At 46.8% G+C, this 17,229-nt stretch overlaps 3 protein-coding genes across 4 annotated transcripts in view; 1 reads left to right on the top strand and 2 right to left on the bottom strand.

Moving 5' to 3' along the window:
• Positions 1–17,229, top strand: part of LOC143989797 (uncharacterized) — a 765,658-nt gene that overhangs the window by 306,379 nt on the left and 442,050 nt on the right. The gene's annotated exons all lie outside the window — the stretch shown is intronic.
• The window catches only part of LOC143986910 (uncharacterized), a 165,590-nt gene that overhangs the window by 145,059 nt on the left and 3,302 nt on the right, over positions 1–17,229 (bottom strand). Inside the window, exon 2 of the mRNA XM_077485319.1 lies at positions 1,001–1,896. Coding sequence (XP_077341445.1) covers positions 1,001–1,896 — 896 coding nt within the window. The remainder of the gene's footprint in view (positions 1–1,000; positions 1,897–17,229) is intronic.
• On the bottom strand, positions 3,855–7,657 carry LOC143989861 (uncharacterized). The gene is made up of 4 exons (XM_077490138.1): positions 7,315–7,657; positions 7,101–7,198; positions 6,815–7,021; positions 3,855–4,609 (listed from the first exon to the last, which is right to left on the bottom strand). The coding sequence occupies exons 1-4, from the start codon at positions 7,397–7,399 to the stop codon at positions 4,406–4,408; spliced, it is 594 nt and encodes a 197-aa protein (XP_077346264.1). The 5' UTR covers positions 7,400–7,657; the 3' UTR covers positions 3,855–4,405.

Below are 17,229 nucleotides of genomic sequence, written 5' to 3'. Positions count from 1 at the left end.
AGGCACACAGACAACACCCACTAACTCCTGCAGACGCCGGGACACTATACAAGGCCGCCGCGCTGGCGGCCTTATATAGTGTGGGGCATGTATTACACAGCCTGAGCTATAATTGGGCACAGGCATCCTGCCTATGTCCAATCATGGCTCTCCTCGCTGCCGGCGCTGTGATTGGCCAAGCATGCGGGGTCACAGTGCATGCTTGGCCAATCATGAGCTAGCAATGCACTGCGATGGTGCAGTGCATTGTGGGCTGTGAGCGCCACACGAATTTGGCGTGAATGGCCCACAGAGTTCTGGCTTCGCCGAACGGGTGAACAGCCGGTGTTCGAGTCGAATATGTGTTCGACTCGAACACCAAGCTCATCCCTAATGACCAGCTTTGACATGTTGTCCATAGAGAGAAGACGCTCGCCCTGTCACAGTCTCCGAATATCAACACATTTCACATGTCTTTATGCTGAATATTGTTTCTACAATCGCATGTTACTGATGATTGGAGTCACTGCCCCTTTGTGTATTCCGAGGCCTTTGTGCCATCGGACTTCACCTCTTTTATCATAACATGTTTTTAGAATTACAAAAAAAAATGACCAATATTTCTCAGTGGGAGGAATGGGTGCAACGTTCATTTAACAATTTTTTTAATAGTCCGCTAAATATTTACAAAAGCTACAAAATGGATGAGAGGTAATGACTCCATTTTTATTTTTCTCCTGCTATCAATGGCCGACACGGTACAACACTTCATCAATGTCTTTGGTGATCTCTGATCTCCTTATCAACTGTTTCTTTCATGATGAAGATCAGCCATGGAGAATATCTGAGGTGTATATCAGGGTGTGCTTCTTCCCCACATGAGAGCTGTGATGTCCAGCAACATTCATATAGAAGACATTTCCCGCACTAATACACCTTGAGGGTTGTGTGGGATCCCCGATGTACAGGAAGACAGGACTTCAGTGAGGGACAATTCCCTCACTCAGGACACGAATACGACTTCTCCCCCGTGTGAGATCTCTGATGTTTGTAAAGAGTGGACTTCACTGAAAAACATTTCCCGCATTCAGAACAGGAATACGGCTTCTCCCCCGTGTGAGATCTCTGATGTGTATAAAGATTGGACTTCTGTGAAAAACATTTCCCGCACTCAGGACACAAATGTGGCTTCTCTCCCGTGTGAGATTTCTGATGTGTGGAAAGACTGGACTTCTCTGAAAAACATTTCCCGCACACAGGACAGGAATGCGGCTTCTCCCCCGTGTGAGATCTCTGATGTGCGGAAAGACTGGATTTCTCTGAAAAACATTTCCCACACTCAGGACAGGAATACGGCTTCTCCCCCGTGTGAGATCTCTGATGTATGGAAAGATGGGACTTCTCTGAAAAACATTTCCCGCACTCAGGACAGGAATACGGCTTCTCTCCTGTGTGAGATCTCTGATGTGTGTAAAGATGAGACTTCCGTGAAAAACATTTCCCGCACTCAGGACAGGAATACGGCTTCTCCCCTGTGTGAGATCTTATATGCACATTAAGTTTGGATTTAAAAGGGAAACACTTCCCACACTCAGTACAGGAAAGCCTCTTCTCTGTTGGAAGGACGGCCCCGTCCCTCACAGTCTGAGGTTCCTCAGGATAAGAGGAATACGATGGTCCATCTACACTGTGTGGTGCCGGATGGACATTTGAGGTAGTCGGGTTTTCTCCTGGACTATACTGTGTGATGTCCTCATCTTCTACTTTACAGTCTGGAGACAAAGTGAGACAATCCTCTGAGGTTTTCCTCATCTCCTGTACATCTACTAAAATAGAAATACAAAGATTATTACTAGACATGAGCTGATTGGTTCCCCTTAACCAGGACTCCGCCCACATCAAGCAGCTTTGTCTCTGAGGATCTTACAATTCCCCCCTCAAGGTAACTAGTAAATGGGTCCTCTGATCTCCTACCAAATCATTTCTTTATTCATGGACCTTAGTCAGAGAGTGAGAAAACAACGAGAACTGTCTTTTATAGGAGTGACAGTGATGAGGGGATTATAGGATGAGTGTCCCCTCCCCCTCTATCACTCATTGCCATCTTCCCAACACAAGAAGTCCTGACCTTCCTTATTTAGTCCATGATTTAGTCATGAATAACAGCGGGGCTGAGCCCCACCAGAGGTCAGAGAGTGAGGATGGGGGGAGAACAACCAAGATGAAGACTGGACTGATCCTAAAGACTCCCATCATTGGGTTATTGACTCCTCCCCCATTATCACTTTCTGTTTAAGGGTCCAATGTGTGAGGGTGTTATCACATTATTATCACCATGTAAAAGTCTGTCCTCCAATCACATCATCAGATATAAAATGTCCAGCTGGCAGGAAATGGGTGTAACAGGACTATGTAATGTATAACTTATTATATAGGATAGAACAGTTAGGATTTTATAGTATCAGAATGATCTAATGTACACTATAGAGTATATAGTGCAGGAGTCAGGAGTATGTAATGTACACTATAGAGTATATAGTGCAGGGGTCAGGAGTATGTAATGTACAATATAGAGTGTATAGTGTAAGGCGGCCCTCAAATTTTTCACTCGCCTACTCGCATTTTGTGAGTGGAAAATGATGGCTGCCTCGGAGGGAGGAGGGGGGCGAGCACCACCAGCAGGCGGAGGTTGAACAGGAGCTATTGTACTAGCCCGGGGAAGAGAGGAGAGGAAGAATCAAGCTGGCCTATCATCAGAGAGCGGGGATTGCCGAATTTAACAGCTTTCATTGGAATTGCTGGGTTCCCGGCGCCGCTCACCATCACACAGTCCCGCCTCCTCACTGCTCACGTCACATACAGCCCGCCTCCTCGCCCAGCACCGCTCACCATCACACAGTCCCGCCTCCTCACTGCTCACCGTCACATACAGCCCGCCTCCTCGCCCAGCACCGCTCACCATCACACAGTCCCGCCTCCTCACCCGGCACATTTGATAGACAGAACATCGGTCCAATGCCAGGAGACTGTGTGATGGTGAGCAGCACCATCACCCAGCAATTCAAATGAAAGCTGTTACAGTGGGAAATCCCCGCTCTCTGATGATCGGCCAGCTTGACTCTTCCTCTGCACAGGTGAGACTGTACTGATGGGCACAGTTGAGACTGTATTGATGGGCACGGGTCTCGCCGTCAAGAGGAGCACTAATAAAGTTGTTGTTAATATTTATTTTGGTAACTTAATTCTGCATAAGACATTTAAATTTAATTTCATGAGATAATTTCTGAGGGTGTGTTTAGGGGTGGAGACTGGATGGGTTGGGTGGAGCAACTGGTGGCGAGTAACCTTTAGACCCCTTTCACACTGGGGTGTTTTTCAGGCGCTTTAGCGTTAAAAAAAGCGCCTGTAAAGCGCTTGAAAGAAGCCTCATTTGCAGTCCCAATGTGAAATCCCAAGTGCTTTAAGAGCCCTTTCACAATGTCAGCGCCCAAAAAATGCTCGTAAAGCGCCGCTTAAACTAGCAGCGCTTTTCTAGCATTTTTGGGGTGCTTTTAAAGCCATGCTAGTGGCCAAATAACGGGTTAAAAGCGGCCACAAAACGCTGCTGCCAATAGCGTTTTTCTGGCGTTTTACAGGCGCTTCCCATTGATTTCAATGGGAAGGGGCACTTTAGGGGCGTTGTATTCACCGCTCCAAAAGCGCAGCAAAGAAGCTGCTTGCAGGACTTTTTTTTGACGCCCTGCCAGCGCAGCGCCTCAGTGTGAAAACACTCGGGCTTTTACATTGGGATTGCAGTTGCGGCTTCTTTCAGGCGCTTTTTTTAACGCTAAACCGCATGAAAAACACCCCAGTGTGAAAGGGGTCTTAAGGGCCGGCTAGTAGCTCAGGACTTGAAATTTTGAGCCCTGGTGTAAGGGTCAGGAGTATGTAATGTAGAATATAAAGTATACAGTGCAGGGGTCAGGACTCATAATATTGGTATTCAGTAATCAGTGGAAGATGAAATGATTACATGAGACAAGTTGCAGAGGTCCCACACCGCTGCCTCCCATCTCCTGAGACTGCACTCAGTGACTTGGGTCTGAGACTATACAGACATATCCCTCCACCCGGCACAGCCAGCAGACAACACAACAAGTAATCCTGGGGGGATTGTTCTGTCAGAGATCTTGTCATACCCGGGTATGGGGCAGAAGACCCAAATCACATACCCCAGGTGCCTAGATCTAGTAACATCTATGGGGAAAATGAACATTTTGCTGCCAGCTGATCCCCAGAATCTCCATAAATCCAGTCTAGAGACATAAATTGTGTCGGCAGCACAGAGAAGGAAGATTATCGGAGAGAAATCCAGGAATACAGGACGGGGAACACAGCTCAGGAAAGTGACCAGGGGATTACAGGCTGATATCACCCAGCCCCCGCCCTACTCTGGACCAATCAGTGAGCAGTATGGGTGGAGGAATGTATTTAGTGTTAATGACCCACCTGTGCTGATCTCTGTAGGAGTGTCCTCCTCTATAAATGTCCCCGTTATTCCATCCTCCTCCATAGACTGCTGATCATCCCTCACATACCTCTCTTCTTCTTCTGATTTCACCTCAAATTCTATATCCATTGGATCTCCACTCTAAACCAAGAAAATGAGAGAGAATATCATCTGTAAGATAGAAGATTTATTATTGTGACATCACATAGAAAATCCACACATTGGGGCTGATTTACTAAGATGAATGCGCTGCGCCGGTTCATACTGCCATTTGTGCGCCAGATAAATGATCAACTGAGCGTATGAAGCGGCGCACACATAAGCGCAACACATAATATGCCGGTGCAATTCATAATAGCGCGCGCCGTATAATTAACAGTCCATTCACACAGGGGAAACACGACTTCCAGAGCGACTTTGGGAGGCAACTTGGACATGACTTGAGTGTGAATCACAGTGCGACTTGGGGCTACTTACAACACGACTTTAAGTCGCCCCCAGGCCAGGCGACTTTAATAAAAAATAAAAAAGCACGGGTTCCCCTCCAAGAGCATACCAGGCCCTTCAGGTCTGGCATGGATATTAAGGGGAACCCCACACCCAAAAAAAAGGGTGTGGGGGTCCCCCTCAAAATCCATACCAGACCCTTATCCGAGCACGCAACCTGGCAGGCCGCAGGAAAAGAGGGGTGCATGAGAGAGCGCTACCCCTCCTGAACCGTACCAGGCCACATGCCCTCAACATTGGGAGGATACTTTGGGGTCCTCCCCAAAGCACCTTGTCCCCATGTTGTTGAGGACAAGGACCTCATCCCCACAACCCTTGCTTATCGGAATCTGGAAGCCCCTTTAACAAGGAGACCCCCAGATCCCGGCCTCACCCCGTGTGAAATGGTAAGGGTACTCTACCATTTCACCAAAAAAGTGACAAAAGTGTTAAAAATGACAAGACACAGTTTTTGACAATTCCTTTATTAAAGTCTTCTTTCAGAAGAGGGAGGTGGAGTCACATGATGGCACCGCCCTCCATTATATAAGACCTGTCAGAAGAAGAGAAGCGTCACACAGCGGGAGCCTCCCATTGCACGGAGCAGCCCGAGAACGAAGAGAGACGTTGTGGAGGAAGATGCATGACGAGAACACCAGAGCAAGAAGAAGAGGATCGGAGGAAGAAACCGAAGGAAGAAGAAAGGAAGAAGGAAGACCAGAAGAAAGAAGATGAAAGAAGACTTTAATAAAGGAATTGTCAAAAACTGTCTCTTGTCATTTTTTACACTTTTGGCACTTTTTTGGTGAAATGGTAAGGTTACTTTTGTACCCCCTTACCATTTCACATAGGGGAGAAGCCAGGATCTGGGGTCCCCTTGTTAAAGGGGGCTTCCAGATTCCGATAAGCCCCCCGCCCGCAGACCCCCACAACCACCGGCCAGGGTTGTGGGGATGAGGCCCTTGTCCTCATCAACATGGGGACAAGGTGATTTGGGGGGACCCCAAAGCATCCTCCCAATGTGGCCTGGTTGCAGTTCAGGAGGGGTGGGCACTCTCTCGCCCCCCCTCTTTCCCTGCGGCCTGCCAGGTTGCGTGCTCGGATAAGGGTCTGGTATGGATTTTGAGGGGGACCCCCACGTCATTTTTTTGGGGCACGGGGTTCCCCTTAATATCCATATCAGACCTGAAGGGCCTGGTATGGAATTTCAGGGGACTCCCACGCATTTTTTTTTTCTTATTTTTTTTCTCTTAATCCTAACATGAGTTGTGTGCAAATAGCCATAAAAAAACATAGAAGTGAACCAGCGCAAAAAAAATAAAAAAAATAAGTCAAGTTGAGAGGTGCGCCTTTTCAGCTTATACAAATGAACCTACGTGGCTTGACATTTACTAAGATTTTGCCGGCGCAGTGAACTAGAGCACTTGAACGGGTGCAAATGCCGCTTGCGCATGCGCAGTGCATAAATTGACCTAGCGCAGTTCCAAGTGTATTTGCAGGTGCAGCAAGCTTGTTCAGAGGAAGTTACTTTTCCGTTCTATTTTGGGCATATTTGTTACTTGGACAGTCATATCTATACTTCCTCACATCACCCCCATAATATTCCCACTTCCAGCTTCTTTTAATTCTGAGTTGAAGATGCCGTGCGCCAGGTCTATAGCGGCGCACAGATCGTGGCCGCCCGTTCGCCGGCATGCTCATAATAAATGGGGAAATGCGCTGTGTTACAGGTGAAAATGCTTTGTGAATACGAAAATGGCTGTTGCGCGTCGGTGTGCGCCGCAACTCATAGCGCAAATTGCTTTATAAATTAGTCCCATTGTCTCTATAAGTGTGTTTGATAACCTCCATCCCACCAACCTTGTAACAGTGGAGGATGGTGTGATCTTCCTGTGTGGAATCCCGGGAATACAGAGGACGGGGACATCTCTCTGGTGGGTTCCTGGTATTTGGTGGCTCCATCATATCCTTGTGTCCTTCTGAAAACTCCTCCATCACTCCATACTCCTCATCCTCCTCTTTATACTCTTCTTTAACATCAATATTATCATCCCCGAGGTTTCCACTCTGAATATATAATAAAACATTCATTGTAACAATCATGCTGTGTATAAATCAGAACTACCAATAATTGTAAATCATCTACCTGATGATGGTGGGGGATGGTGTGATCTTCCTGTGTGGAATCCCGGGAATACAGAGGACGGGGACATCTCTCTGGTGGGCTCCCATTACTGGATCCATCTGTAGGAAACACACACACTGACTGAATACATTGTTTCTATGTGTTTATCAGATGATGGGGGATCTAGGTGGAGCCTCCGTACTGCTCTCTCCTTTACAATAAAGTCTCCTCTTACCCGGTGATGTGAGGGGCGGCTGATTGTCCATCATGACGTCCTTGTAGAGATCCTTGTGTCCTTCTAAATACTCCCACTCCTCCATGGAGAAATAGACAGTGACATCCTGACACCTTATAGGAACCTGACACACACAATGATACAGTCACCATCCAGACACATCCCTTGTCTGTTACTGGATAATGTCCCAGAATTCCCAGAATCCTCCTCACCTCTCCTCCATCATCTCTCTGGTGACTTCTAGAATCTTCTTTGTATTTCTCTATTCTATCAGGGAGGGAGGTGGAGGCAATGTGATGTCATATGATATCCAGACTTCACAGGAGGAAAACTCTAGATCTGAACCCAAATAGTAAAAACAAATGATATTCCCAGAATCCTCCTCACCTCTCCATTCAGGTCTCCATTTTATTAAAGCCCCACTTCAGACTGAGATATTATTTACCCACACAGGACCCCCACACTATGCAGGATAAATCCTTGTGACAGACATTCTGACATCATTATATACAATGCAGGACCAACAGTCCCACTTTGCTAGTGAGGATGCCAAGACTCCGCCCACATCCTAATGCCCCGCACACACAATCAGAAATTCTGCCAGCAAAAGTCGGATGTGAGCTTTTGGTCAGAAATTCCGACCGTGTGTACGCTCCATCAGACTTTTGCTGGCAGAATTCCAGCCAGCAAAAGATTGAGAGCAGGGTCTCTATTTTTTCAGTCTGAAAAAGTTCCTATCTGAAAATGCATTCGTCTGTATGCAATTCGAATGCGCAAAAAATCACGCATGCTCGGAAACAATTTGATGCATGCTCAGAAACATTGGACTTTCTCGGCTCGTTGTAGTGTTGTACGTCACCGCGTTCTCGATGGTCGAAAGTTCAGAGAACTTTTGTGTGACCGTGTGTATGCAAGGCAAGCTTAAAGAGGAAGTAAACCCTGATGGGTGTTACTTCTTCTTTGTCTCCCTGCAAAGGTAAAGCATAATGGGCTACTATGCATCGCATCACCTCACATAGCATCACATCGCATAGAAGCCCATTATGTGTAACTTACCTGACACAGGAGCCAGCCATGTCACCGATGTCCCCTGTAGCACGGAGCGTCCTTCTTCCGGGTATCGCTGCTCCAGCCGCTCACAGCGCCGGAGCAGCAATGACGTCACTCCCAAGCATGCGCACGGGAGCCGCCACTAACAGCATATCGCCATTAACAATGGCATTGTAGGTTTAGGAGATATTTCTTGGACCTACAGGTAAGCCTTAATCTAGGCTCACCTGTAGGTCAAATTCAATCAGAAAAAACATCCAAGTTTTTTTCCGACAGAATTTCTGATCATGTGTATGGGAATAAGAGCATCAGAGAAAAAAAAACTGGATTGAGGGACATTGGGAGGAGGAGCTGTGAGGTCAGCGTGATGTCATAGGCCATATAGACTCTGGATGGAGGGACATTGGGAGGAGGAGCTGTGAGGTCAGTGTGATGTCATAGGACATATAGACTCTGGATGGAGGGACATTGGGAGGAGGAGCTGTGAGGTCAGTGTGATGTCATAGGACATATAGACTCTGGATGGAGGGACATTTGGATGGGGAGATTTGAGGGGTCCTCTATATGAGGCTCCTGTGAAAACCAAATCATTGTTCCTGGGTACGTCCTTCTTCTCCTAAACTGAAGAGTGAACTTTGACCTTTACCATACAGAAATCTGTCAGGAATGTGTGAAAGTAAGCTCTCATGTGATCAGGTGACGTGCGGAGGGACGGAGTGTAAATAGCGGCCAATTTTCTCCAGAGCTCCTAATGGTGGGGATGGATTTTGCTGAGTGCTGGTACCAAGTTTCCACCCCCCAGGGTCACTGCAGGTGTGGAGAAAAGCTGTGTAAGAGGATATGGAGGAGAGATGAGGAGGAGATCCAGGAATCAGGATAAAGGTCAGGACACGCAACAGACGAGCGCATCCAAGAGATGAAGCCGGGGTCACTACACAGAAAATCAATCCAAGGAAACAACAGGCAGGACGAGGAATAGCAAGAAGGAGCTCAGAGACAAATGAGAATATTGCTCAGCCAATGGGAGATGATCTCAGCATGACTTACATAATGAAGGAGATGAGGGGGAGGGGAGGAAGTCACTTATGGTGGGGCTTGACAAATTTGCTTTCAATCTAGGAGCCAGCTAAAAAAGTTAGGAGAACGTTTTTTAGAGCAGTGTGGGTTGTCAGCACCTGGGGACAGGCAAGTAATGTGTGAGTAATCTGTGAGGTGCAGAACGTAGGACATGGCGTACAGGGTGCATGAGATGGATGCATGACATGTGGTACAGAACACAGGACATGGGGTGATGGATACCGGAGAAGACTGTTGGTCACTGCAGGAGTGCAGTGTGCAGAATGCAAGACAGGGGGTGCAGGGTACCAGAGAAGGATGCAGGGCATGTGGTACAGGGTGCACGATGCAGGACATGGGGAGCCGAGTGCAGAACAAAGGCCATGGGATACAGGGTACAAGAGATGGGTGTAGGACATGGGGTGCAGGGGTAAGGGTACAGTGTGCAGAACGTGGGGTGTAGAACGCAGGACATGGGATTCGGGTACCGGAGAAGGGTGGGGGACATGATATGAAGGGGAAGGGTACAGTGTGCAGAATGTAGGGTGCAGGACATGGGGTGCAGAACGCAGGACATGGGATCCGGGTGTCGGGTACCGGAGAAGGGTGCAGGACATGATATGCAGGGGAAGGGTACAGTGTGCAGAACGTGGGGTGCAGGACATGTGGTACAGAACACAGGACAAAGTGTGCAGGACATGGGATTTTATCAGAGACCCTGGGGAATAAAATGGTGGTCATTGCAACTATTTATGTCACATGATATTTGTGCAGCAATTCTTCAAACACTTTTTTTGTTAAATATTTCATGAATAAAAAAAAACAATAACATTAGCCCGAATTTTGTATAATATGAAAGATGATGTTACACCGAGTAAATAGATACCAAATTTGTCAGACTTTAAAATTGCGCACATTTGTGGAATGGCACCAAACTTCAGTACTTAAAAATCTCCATAGGCAGCGCTTTCATTTTTTTTACAGGTTACATGTTTAGAGTTACAGAGGAGGTCTAGTGCTAGAATTATTGCTCTCGCTCTAATGATCGCGGCGTATGTAACCTGTGTGTATCTGGATCTGATAATATCCAGTCCCTCACCAGACACTCACCTCACCCAAACATTGTAAAAAAAAATCTGGGACACTTTTTTGGCTGTAGGCGGAGTTGTGTTATAATTAGGGGGCGGGGCATGTGGTTATAGGCGTGACATAAGAAAAGGGGAAAATGTGGCACGCACACCGCACCGCGGCAAAATACGGGTGTGGTTTACATTAAATAGTGGGTGTGGCTTATGTGGGTGTGGCTCAAAGGGGTGTGGTTAGAGTCTGAGATGAATGCGGGATGGAGAGGGAAAAGGGGGGGATGGAGGGACAGCAGCCCCCGATCCTACACCACAATAGCAATATGTGTTTTCCAGAGTTTGACAATCAGCAGATAAAGATACTCCAAATACCTGGTGTTAGCGCTTCAATCATCCCCGCGCCATGATTGTTATGGTGTCAGGATGATTGAAGCGCATTATTTCTATTATTACATTGTAATATAAAATGAAATCATTCAACTCACCATAATGCAGAATCAGTGGCAGCCATGAGTGCGTCACTAGCCACGTTGCCTGCCACCAGATGCCATCAGGTGCCCCCAGCAGAGTCCCTCCTTACATCAGGTGCCCCATCAGAGCAGCCTTCCTCACATCTGTGTCTCCATCAGCGGAGCCCCTCCTTACATCTGGTGTCCCCATCAGTCCTCCGTACATCTGGTGCCCCTCTGACATCCAGACTGGCCCCCCTCTGACATCCAGACTGGCCCCCCTCTGACATCCAGACTGGCCCCCCTCTGACATCCAGACCTGCCCCCCTCTGACATCCAGACCTGCCCCCCTCTGACATCCATACTGGCCCCCTCTGACATCCAGACTGGCCCCCCTCTGACATCCAGACTGGCCCCCTCTGACATCCAGACTGGCCCCTTCTGACATCCAGACTGCCCCCGACATCCAGACTGGTCCCCTCTGACATCCAGACTGGCCCCTTCTGACATGCAGACTGCCCCCCGACATCCAGACTGCCCCCTCTGACATCCAGACTGGCCCCCCTCTGACATCCAGACTGGCCCCCCTCTGACATCAGGGACGTGGACAAACTCCTTTGGAAAGGTGTTAGTGCGGTGTAGCATTTCATCCAGAAGGGGGCAGCGGGGACGTGGATAAACTCCTTTGGTAAAGGTGATGGTGTGGTATAGCATTACACCCAGAAGGGGGCGTCAGGGACGCAGGTAGCGTGGCTGTGTGGTTGTTATAATTCAAGCATACACATCTATTACAAGTCATACAAATGTCATGTTATAATTGTGTTTGTGGATTGATGTTCAGCATTTTTGAAGGAGGTTGGAAGGTCAATCGGGTCTATAGAAAGTGAATGTAGAAAGAGTGGACAGGAACCGATAAGGTGTCCTGAACAAGTGGGAGATTTAGAAGAAACAGAGGGAAGTGAAAATTTGAGGATCTCATTGATGAATAGTAACTGCTGTACTTATCTGTCTGTTAAATGTCTTGTTGAGGGAAGTGAGTGGTCACGCACTACCCGACCCCTATTCTGTGGCCGTCTCGGACGGGCAGAACCGTGACCGAGTCTACGTTTTGGGAAGACGCATCAGGGGCGACCCAGGTGGCAGTTGAGCATTGTAGACAAAACCTCTCTCTGTCTTACTATCTGTTTTGTCCTCGTTAACTTGAGATTGGGATATAGTCTGAACCGGTACCAGGTGACCAATAGAGGAATTGCCAGACCCTTTCAGAATCCAAGGCAACCTCGTGACCCATCTAAAATCCTGAGCAGATACATAAATATCTCAGTCGTCAAGACAGAATATAATGGGGCAGAAATTGGTTAAACCAGAGAAAGGGAAACGAGAGAGAGAGAGAGAGAGAGAGGGGGAGGGGAATTATGTTAAGAAAGCAAAAAAAATTAGTGAAGATTTGTAGCGTCACCATTCCTCCAGGGGGTAGATTGCGGCCGGAGGAATGGTGGAAAATACTGAAGGAAAAAGGAGGGGTGTTATCTGACAATGGTTTACTGAAAACTGCAGAAGCCTAGTATAATGTGTGCAATATTGGAATGTATTTGAAAGTATGCAATATGATGAAACTCTAGTTATGAGCCTGTCAACATTTTTATAATGCATATCACTGATGGGTCTAGCAAAATAGAATGATATCAGGCAATGCATATGTTTGAGAAGTATCGCTGAGATAAAAGAAATATAAGCCTGAAGACTCATTTTTGAGCATGACAGAAGCATTCTGCAGCTGTGCTTCTCACCCCCATCCTTACACTTCACTGCAAGGAGTGAGGTGCCCCTCCCTTCAGATCCCTGTGTGAGAGACTGTCTGTAGGGATGTTAACTGTTGACAGGCTGTGAGATTACTGGTATAACGTGATGTTTGCATGTGTGGGATATACAGGACCGGGTTGATTTAATTATTCTAGCAGGCTAGAATATTAAAGGAATTTTGCAAGTTGAGAAAACAGTAGTTAGACAATGAAACAGTACAAAAGAGAAGATATGTTTAGAATGGATGTTATGAAGAAATATGCAAATGTTAATGAAAGAAAAGGCTGAGAATGTTTTGATTACTTTAAATGTGGCAAAGACCACTCACAGGAAACAATTAATAGAAGAGATGGAGAGTTTTCTGCAGGAAAACAAGTCTCCTGATGAAAGTTGCCCAGTAATAGGCAGTGGAAAAAACCCTACTTAGCAGTATGGAGAAATCTAGTCAGTTTATGTGAAATTAAAGCTGGAGACGCTCACTGGCCCATCATAGAGAAAAGTCTCTGTGATACAAGGATTGTCGATGACAATACCTTTAATTCTGGTGTGGAATTCTGTAAGTAGCTGTGCGAGTGGGCAGGGGGCAGACTGGCTGATCAAGCTACAAGTATCCAAGATGTTACTCAAGACAAAATGGAGTCAGTAGGAAAGTTTTACACCGGACTGTCACAAGTTTTTTTCAGATTTGGGATTCATCACCCATAATATGGCACACAGCCAGATGCTGTCTTCAGCCTTTGTGGCAGGCCTCAAGGAGTCAATCTGAAAAGGCCTCACCATGGCCCAACCGGAGTACCGTGTGCAGCAGCAACAATATCAAAACTCTGGACATCCCACCTCGGAACACCTGGATCTCCTATGCTAGGAATTGGGCAAGCCTGTGTCACTAACCCATGTCAGGGCAACCTCTTCAAAGAACTCAGAAGGCCCATTAGTGAGGGTTACCCTACCCATTGAGGGACATCCAACCACTTTCCTACGTGACACAGGTGCAGCCAGAAGCGTGATTAGAGAAGAGAATTTACCTGACCACTCATACCTTTCCGATATTGACATATCTTGTGTGGGCATAGATGGAACTCCCAGAACTAACCCATTGACCCGCCACCCTCCAAGTTGGAAAGTACCCAGACCTTCTGGCTCGATTCTTTGTCTCTTCCACCTGTCCACTCAATCTCTTGGGAGCAGATGTACTGTCCAGACTTCAGGCTTCCATTGTCTTCTTTGAAGATGGATCTATTACTGTCTCTTCTCCACTGGACATTAAGGACACTTCTGCTATGGTCCACAGGAGCTGAGGATGTAGGACATTTAAAGGTGCCACCAGTCATGGTGCTGTTGAAACTTGGAGCTCCCCTGCCCTGGAAACCCTCTAAAGTTATCCCAATCTGCAAATCTATTTCACAGCATGTCAAATCCCTCATGTCAAATGGCGCCCTGATACCCTGTACATCTCCATACAGCACACTTCTGTTCCCTGTGAAGAAGAGAATCCCCAAGGCAGAACCAGACAAGTACAGAATGGTCCAGGATCTCCGAGCAGATAATGAAGCTACGGTCCAGAAGCCTCCTTACTGATGCAACCCATTTATAATGCCCTGAAGTCTGAGCCCTTCCAAATGTCCTCAGAGGCAATATCCAACTTCGAGGCCCTCAAACAAGCCATTTCATTATCTCTGGTTTTAGGGCTCCCACAATACGAAAAAACGTTCAAGCTCTTTGTATCCGAACGTCTGGAACATTGCTGCCATACTCAACCAGATCCAGCCGAAACATCTGTCCACTGCCAGACATTTGAGACTCCAATGTTCCCTCCTTCTACCGGACAACATTACTCTATTACATTGTCAAACACTGAACCCTTCAACCCTTTTTCCACTTCCCGAGGGGGGAATAGAGGAGGAGCCGAGTCCACCCCATGCAATTAATGCGTCTGGAAACCACACATATTCCCAATGTGAGTGAAATACCCCTGCATAATTCAGACCTAACACGGTTCTACAAGCTGAAGCCTTACCACCGGGGATGTCTGTACAGGAGACAGAGCTGCAAGCACTCACTACAGCATATAAACTGGCAGAGGGAAAAAGAGCCAACATTCATACAGACTCAAGATATGCTTTTAGCATTGGCTATGACTTTGGTGTTATCTGGAAGGCCAGAGGATTCCTGACAGCTGCAGGAGCACTTGTGAAACACAGTCCAGCTATCAATGACCTGATGGACGCCTTACTTCTCCCAACCCAAGTGGTTACTTTGAAAGTAAAAGCACACGGCAAACTGAACTCGAAGGAAGCCGGAGGCAATCATCTAGCCGATTCAACTGCCAAACAGGCAACCAGCGGTCCACGAGAAGTGGAAAGTAGAGTGGTAGAAGAAGACCACCCCATACTTACCCTACAGACTCTTCCAGTGGACAGAGTTTATCTGAAAGAACTACAAGAAGCAGCAAGTCCGGATGAGAAGGAAAGCTGGAAGCAGAGGGGAGCAACCCTCAAGGATGGACTATTCAAGTGCAACAAGAAGCCTTGCTTACCCAGGAATATGTACTCGGGTGTGGTACAATGGGCACATGGAGCTGCCCATCTGTCAAAGACTCTTATGAATGTAGCTTCAGGAATCACTCCACTGACTAGCAATGTCTATAAGTCATGCACCATTTGTGCAAAGTGTAACCCGGGATGCACAGAGAAGATGCCACAGAAACACCTGGCAAAGCCCTTGTACCCTTTCCAGCAGATACAAATTGACCACATCCAAATGCCAAAGATTGGACGATTTGAGTACACCTTATTAGTTTCACACAGCCTACCACCCCCAGAGTACCGGGAAGGTAGAAAGAATGAATGACACATTAAAGACTTGAATGTTAAAAATGGCCCAAGAGACTGGTATGCATTGGCTGGACAGCCTGCCCATTGCCCTGTTCAGCATCAGATACACACCAAGGGGAGAACACTCCCCTACCCCCTTATGAGATTTTGTTTGATTTAGCCCCTAGACTTGGTTGTTATTTTCCACAGTTATAACTGCAGTATGATGTGTTGACTAATTATGTAACCGCATTATCACGAGAATTAACCCGAATACGTGTCCAGGTGTTTTCTTCCATTCCAGATGCTGAATTAGATACAGGAACACACCAACTACTACCTGGAGATTGGGGGCTGGTAAAGACATTTGTGAGAAAAAGGTCTCTTGAACCCAGATATGATGGACCCTTCCAGGTGAAAGAAAAACACATGAATCCACCCCTTCCACTGTAAGAAAGTCCGGAGGACAAGACATTGACTGTACCATGATGTCTACATTGTATATCCTTTTCCTAATAAATCTGGTGAGGGCCCAACAGGTGGCTATCACTAAGAGGAGGGCTCCTGAGGGAAGTTTTGACCCACATGTGTATATAGATGCCATAGGGGTCCCGAATTAATTTAAAGCCCGAGACCAAGTAAAGGCAGGTTTTGAGTCTCCGATTCCCATAATTACTGTCAACAGAAATGTACATATATTACAACAAGCAGTGGTTTGTAAATTACACTAGAGACGCCCTACAGGGGATTGCTGACCAATTAACACCCGCGTCTTACATGACATTTCAGAATAGGGTGGCCTTGGACATGATTTTAGCGGAGAAGGGGGGTTGTTTGTAAAATAATAGAAGGTACAGGGACATGCTATACATACATACCTGACAACACCGGTCCAAATGGTAAAGTCACCCTGGCCATAAAAATGTTGCAAAGCCTATCAGTAGAGCTGAAGAAGAATTTGGGTATAGATCAGCCATGGGACCAGTGGTTTGGGTGGTTGGCAGAAGACCTTGGCTCGGATAGGTACTGTAATACTAGTTATTCTGATCTTTCTAGCTACTATAGTATGTTGTGTTATTTCATGTGTAAAGAAATTCCTAGGCAAAACAGTGGACCAAGTGACCCCAGTGATGATACACCAGGACGCAGAAGATGAGGACTATGAGAAGCCCTATGCCCCATTACAGTCCCTCCCCATATCTATAAATTATAAGATCATTCAGCCATAGAGATAGTATCTGACTTCCACATGTGCAAAGACTGTGGCAAGGGGGTGATGGGCCAGCCATCACACGTCTAACGTACAGCAAGAAAAAGGTTCCAAGGCACATGAGGACAGATGAGTTAGACCACCTACTGGGGACAGAATAGGAAATAGACATTTCAAGGGGGGACTGTTATGGATTGTTTAATACTTTGATTAAATGACTATTTTCTATTATGTCAAGATATATGCTGAATCTCCTTACTCAAAATGCTTCACCTAGAGACCCCCCTCCCATTGGAGTGAGTCCAGGAGTCCACAAGCCATCAGCAGAAAACCTGGATGAAACTGGCCAGACGACCCCTTAGATAAGGGTCCTCCAATCTCTGATGACAGCACAGAATACACCTGAGATGATGCTTTGCAAACAATGAGTCGTCTTCTACTATAAAGGGGGC

Source organism: Lithobates pipiens, unplaced genomic scaffold, assembly GCF_037356315.1.
Source record: "Lithobates pipiens isolate NorthernLeopardFrog02 unplaced genomic scaffold, aLitPip1_a1.2 Scaffold_18, whole genome shotgun sequence".
Classification (NCBI taxonomy): Eukaryota; Metazoa; Chordata; class Amphibia; order Anura; family Ranidae; genus Lithobates; species Lithobates pipiens.
This window is presented reverse-complemented; position numbering and strand designations above follow the sequence as displayed.